The sequence below is a fragment of the Penaeus chinensis genome, chromosome 40 (assembly GCF_019202785.1).
Source record: "Penaeus chinensis breed Huanghai No. 1 chromosome 40, ASM1920278v2, whole genome shotgun sequence".
NCBI lineage: Eukaryota > Metazoa > Arthropoda > Malacostraca > Decapoda > Penaeidae > Penaeus > Penaeus chinensis.
The window spans coordinates 1,132,280-1,137,279 of record NC_061858.1 but is presented as its reverse complement, the minus strand read 5'-3'; the positions used below and the strand labels follow the sequence as shown (position 1 = coordinate 1,137,279).

The 5,000-nt window shown below is 38.6% G+C and overlaps 2 protein-coding genes across 2 annotated transcripts in view; one reads left to right on the top strand and one right to left on the bottom strand.

The window, feature by feature from the left end:
• The window catches only part of LOC125047199 (glyoxylate/hydroxypyruvate reductase A-like), an 11,655-nt gene extending 8,288 nt beyond the window's left edge, over positions 1-3,367 (top strand). Inside the window, exons 6-9 of the mRNA XM_047645339.1 lie at positions 1,014-1,110; positions 1,432-1,545; positions 1,871-2,027; positions 2,649-3,367. Coding sequence (XP_047501295.1) covers positions 1,014-1,110; positions 1,432-1,545; positions 1,871-2,027; positions 2,649-2,792 — 512 coding nt within the window. The 3' untranslated portion in view covers positions 2,793-3,367. The remainder of the gene's footprint in view (positions 1-1,013; positions 1,111-1,431; positions 1,546-1,870; positions 2,028-2,648) is intronic.
• A 23-nt stretch (positions 3,368-3,390) lies between these two features.
• LOC125047011 (dynein axonemal intermediate chain 4-like) overlaps positions 3,391-5,000 on the bottom strand; it is a 10,427-nt gene continuing 8,817 nt past the window's right edge. The window contains exons 10-11 of the mRNA XM_047645036.1: positions 3,715-3,874; positions 3,391-3,399 (exon numbers count right to left, since the gene is read on the bottom strand). Coding sequence (XP_047500992.1) covers positions 3,391-3,399; positions 3,715-3,874 — 169 coding nt within the window. The remainder of the gene's footprint in view (positions 3,400-3,714; positions 3,875-5,000) is intronic.

Here is a 5,000-nt window from a genome sequence, read left to right as displayed (position 1 = left end):
TCTCTCTCTCTTTTATTTCCTTTCTCTTTCTCTTTTTCTTTTGCTTTATTTTTTTCTTTCACTATTTCTATTTCTCTTTATTTCTCTCTCTCGTTCTTTCTCTGTCTGTCTGTATGCTTTTCTCTTTCTCTCTCTCTCTCTCTCTCTCTCTCTCTCTCTCTCTCTCTCTCTCTCTCTATCTCTATCTCTATCTCTTTCCCTTTCCCTTTCCCTCTCCCTCTCCCTCTCTTTCCTTCTCCCTCTCCCTCTCCCTCTCTCTCCCTCTCTCCCCCTCTCTCTCTCTCTCGCTCCCTCTCTCTCTCTCTCTCTCTCGCTCCCTCCCTCTCTCTCTCTCTCGCTCCCTCTTTCTCTCTCTCTCTCGCTCCCTCTCTCTCTCTCTCTCTCTCTCTCTCTCTCTCTCTCGCTCCCTCCCTCTCTCCCTCTCTCATCCTCTTCCTCTTTCTTTCTCTCTCTCTTTCTTTCTCTCCCCCTCTCTCTTCCTCTCTCTTTCTCTCCCACTCTCTCTCTCTCTTTCTTCTTGGTCAGTTTAGATTATGTTAAATAGGGGTGAAGTTAAGGTTAAAAAGTGGCTTATGCTCGATGTATACATGGAGGTAGTTTTAGAAAATTAGTTACAGCAGTAATAACCCTGAAAGTCAGTTGTAGATGTAAACCACATGGAGCGAAGGTTATGGAATTAACTAATTAACTAACTGTTGCTAAATTCAAGTCTCCTAACTGTCAGAGTTGCCGAGTTGGTGATTGCCGAACTAATGAGGTCTAATGTGAACAGTTTCCCATTTGTAAAACGTACTATATATGAGTGAAAATCTTCATATCACAGCGTTATGGAAAAGACAGTTAAAATAGTCAACAGTTTAAATATTTTTCTTCCTAATAAATGATGTTTTGCATCCCTAACAAATAATTTCTTAAATATACGATTAATTAACTAACACTCTCAATAAATCACTTCCACTTTCGTATACTTGCAACGCCAGGAGATATTCACACGATCCAATATATTCTTTCAGTGGCTCGAGTGCTGAAATCTTTCCATTGCGTCGTTCATGGTTTCAGCAGAACGCCCCAGTCGGAAAGCACGAGGTCTCCTTATGTAGACGTTTACTGGTGAGTTCGCGAAGAGGTGTCGGAATTGTGATGGCAGTGCTTTGGGAATATAATAAGTATGTGTGTGTGTGTGTGTGTGTGTGTGTGTGTGTGTGTGTGTGTGTGTACTTTCATACATACCGAAAATCTCCTCAACAATTACTTAATAATCTAATTTCTATTAAAATATCTACATATATGAAGTAGGATAATACTCAATAATCTAATTTGCCTACAAACATGAACTATCTATCTGTAACCTAACTTAAAAGCAAGACTGAAATCGCATAAAGATCACGACCCCAAAAACCAAACCCTTCACGCCAAGCCCTGTCTCTTCAGGAGCACCGGGCAGATGGAGTCGTTCTTGGCCGAGTGTGACTACGTGATCGGGGTCCTGCCCTCGACGCCCATGACCAAGGGACTCTTAGGAGGAGATGTCCTGAAAGCCGCTAAGTAGGATTCCTTAGATAAGATAGGGAGTTTATATATTTCATGTTGGGTAAATAAGATAGGAGTTTATAAGCTTCGTGTTGGGTGAATTAGGTAAATAGTAAAGAGCAGAATAAATAAGAAAAGAGTTCATACATTTCATTCAGGATGAGGATAGCCAGTAGTTCACATACATTTCACCCACGATAAACAACCAAGAGTCCTTTAAATGCACAGGAACCACATAATTAGAGTTCTTCCATTTCATACATGATGAATAAGCCAGAGAGAGTCCCTTGAATACACAATAACTACACAATCAAAACTATCATGGACTCTCCGTTCCCAGAAAGTGTCCTATACTGCTGAACGCGGGTCGCGGTGACCTTATTAGCGAGAAGGACTTGCTAAAAGCCCTTGACGCCGGCTGGATCTCCGGAACAATCCTGGACGTGTTCGAGACGGAGCCATTGCCCGAGGATAGCCTTCTGTGGACACATCCCAAGGTCTGTAGGTTCTTCGTGCTTAAGGTGTGGGAAAATTTTAGTTTAAGGATTGATAAGAGTCATGAGGGTTAGCACCTGAACGTTTATTGTTTTTTTTTTATTATTATCGTCATCGTCACCGTCATCGGCATCGTCAGCAACATCAACATCACCATCAACATCAGCTATTTCATCATCGTCATTATTATTATTCATATTGTAATTATTTATATATTATCCTTCATTAGCATTATTATTATCGTTATTTTGAACACACCGTATTAAAAAAGGTATACAGTGTATATTAAAATTGTCACTAAGTGGGTTTGAAAATAAGACAGATATATATCTAGAGATAGTACAGAGGAGCATATGTACTGTCAACTAAAATGCCAAATCATTTACATTATCATAACGGAGCTAAGACGTTTTCCTTTCAGTCGCATTAAGGACTCCTCACTAGGTACTTGAAATGAATATAAATTTGTGTGAATAGGTTAAGGACATGTTATACTACAGCAGATGAAAGACCACAGCTGCACAGACAGGTATTCGATAATATCACGTATTCCACTTCAAGTCCATTAATCATTAAACCTCCAGAAAGGCACATACTCTCAACCCACTGTCTCATGTTTCCAGGTCTTCCTAACCCCACACGTGTCAGCTTTTGGCTCCTGGAAGAATCGCGTGGAATCTACTCTGGACTGTTTCGTTGAGAATTATAGGAGACTTCAAAATGGGGAACCTTTACTTGGTGTGGTTGACTGGGGCGCAGGGTACTAGGGTAAGGGAAGAGGGTACTGGGCACAAGACACTTGGTTGAGGGGAAAAGGGTACGAGCACTGAGGACATTAATCCAAGGGTGTAGTTGCAGTAAATGCGACTTATGATTTCCTTTCTCTCTTTTTTCAATTCTTTTAAAGGATACGAGGTTTCCATTTTTTCTAGAGGTATGATGCTGGTATTTTTTCTTGCAATATGAGATGATATATATATATATATATATATATATATATATATATATATACACACATATATGTATGTATGTATGTATATATAATTATTAATCATGGATATGAGCACACAGCCATAATTAGTTTCTTACACAATATAGCGTAGTATACTTAATGTCTCGATCGGAATCACAGTGATACAGATAAACCACACGAGACCAAGTACCAAGGAAATCTCCGAGTGAGTGGGTTCGGAGTCTGCTCACTGTTCGAGCTTAGGAAGAGAGTCAAAAACCCATAGAAAGGATTTTTGAGAATGTTGCAATTTATTAGATTATACATTATATGTAGTGTTTCGATCGTCCTGCAAATCGATTGTTTTCTTGATAAAACATTTCAACAAAATTCTTTTTGTTTTATTTTCCCCTTCATTGAACCTAAAAAGATAAAAGTAATGTGACACTTGGCATAAGGGCTCTCTAGTTCCTTTTCCCTAATGTCAGCATAAAAAGATCAGCATTTCAAGACTTTTTTTTGCCTTTGCGGTATCCTCGTAAGAATAATGATGTACCAAAGAATCCCCGTGGAACAAAATGCAGTACAATTTTAATATACCTTATGAAGGAATTTCTCGAGCTCTTAGACAGTTCTGGAAAAACAAATCAACTTATTTTTTCGTGATTTATATAGCGTCCTTATATAATAGGGCAACGATTTATGACATATGAGACAGATGGATAATAATGGTCTACGTATGTCTTCGTCTTCGGTGCACAAGAACCGGTCACATACAGTTCATATCCTCCAACACTAGGTGAATTAACTGCATTCGGGGTACCTATATTCCCAGTGATTATTATACTTTGAAATAATGTGGTAATAGCCGCAATTTTCAAAATATCTGATGTACATCTATGGTAAAGTTAGGCTTGAAAATACCAGAAAGTTTCATTTCCATATAGAGTTTTATTTAGGTATATACAATTATGAATAGAAAGATTTTGGAGAGGAGTAAATACATATGGATGGATACATAGCAAGATAGAGAAACATAAATAGGTAGAGAGATAGGTACAGATCTATACACAGATATAGAGATTGACATGTAGATGTAGACAGACAGATAGATAACAGATCGGTAAGTGTAAATGTGTATATATAAATTTTCATAAAAAACAAATGGTCTCAGCCTATAAATTCTTGTCAACAATAGGGTATTCCCCATAATGATTTAATAATAAATTCTACTTTGTTTCGAAAGTTCTTGTAAATTCGATAATCCCCGACCGGAAAAGATAAAGAGGGACTGTTAGTTCAAAAAACAATTCATTCACAATGTTGAATGATTATGATTAACAACACATTCATTATCTATCGACGCTCAGCTCTATTCTCTATAAAAAGAAAATCATTGCTATGATGATGATAATAATGATAATAATAATAATAATAGTGACGGTAATAATTACAACGGTAATGATGTTGATATTGATGATGTTAACAATAATAATGATAACACTAACATATTATTGGTTATAGTAATAATGATAATAACAATGGCAATAATAATATTAGCAACAGTAATAAAGTTAACAATGACAGTAACAATAATAGTAAAAATAATAATATAGTTTTTAAGCACATTCCAAAGGGCGCCCAGGCCAGAGTGCGCATGGCGATCTTCACTCCTTCTCCTCCTCTTCCTCGTCTACCTCCTCTTCCTCCTTCTCCGCTACTTCCTCCTGCTCTTCCTTTTCCTCTTCCTCTTCTTCCTCTTCTTCTTCCTCTTCCTCTTCCTCTTCCTCTTCCTCTTCCTCTTCCTCTTCCTCCTCCTCCTCCTATTCCTCCTCCTCCCCCTCCTCTTCCTCTTCCTCTTCCTCTTCCTCTTCCTCCTCCTCCTCCTCCTCCTCCTCCTATTCCTCCTCCTCCCCCTCCTCTTCCTCTTCCTCTTCCTCTTCCTCCTCCTCCTCCTCCTCCTCCTCCTCCTCCTCCTATTCCTCCTCCTCCCCCTCCTCTTCCTCTTCCTCTTCCTATTCCT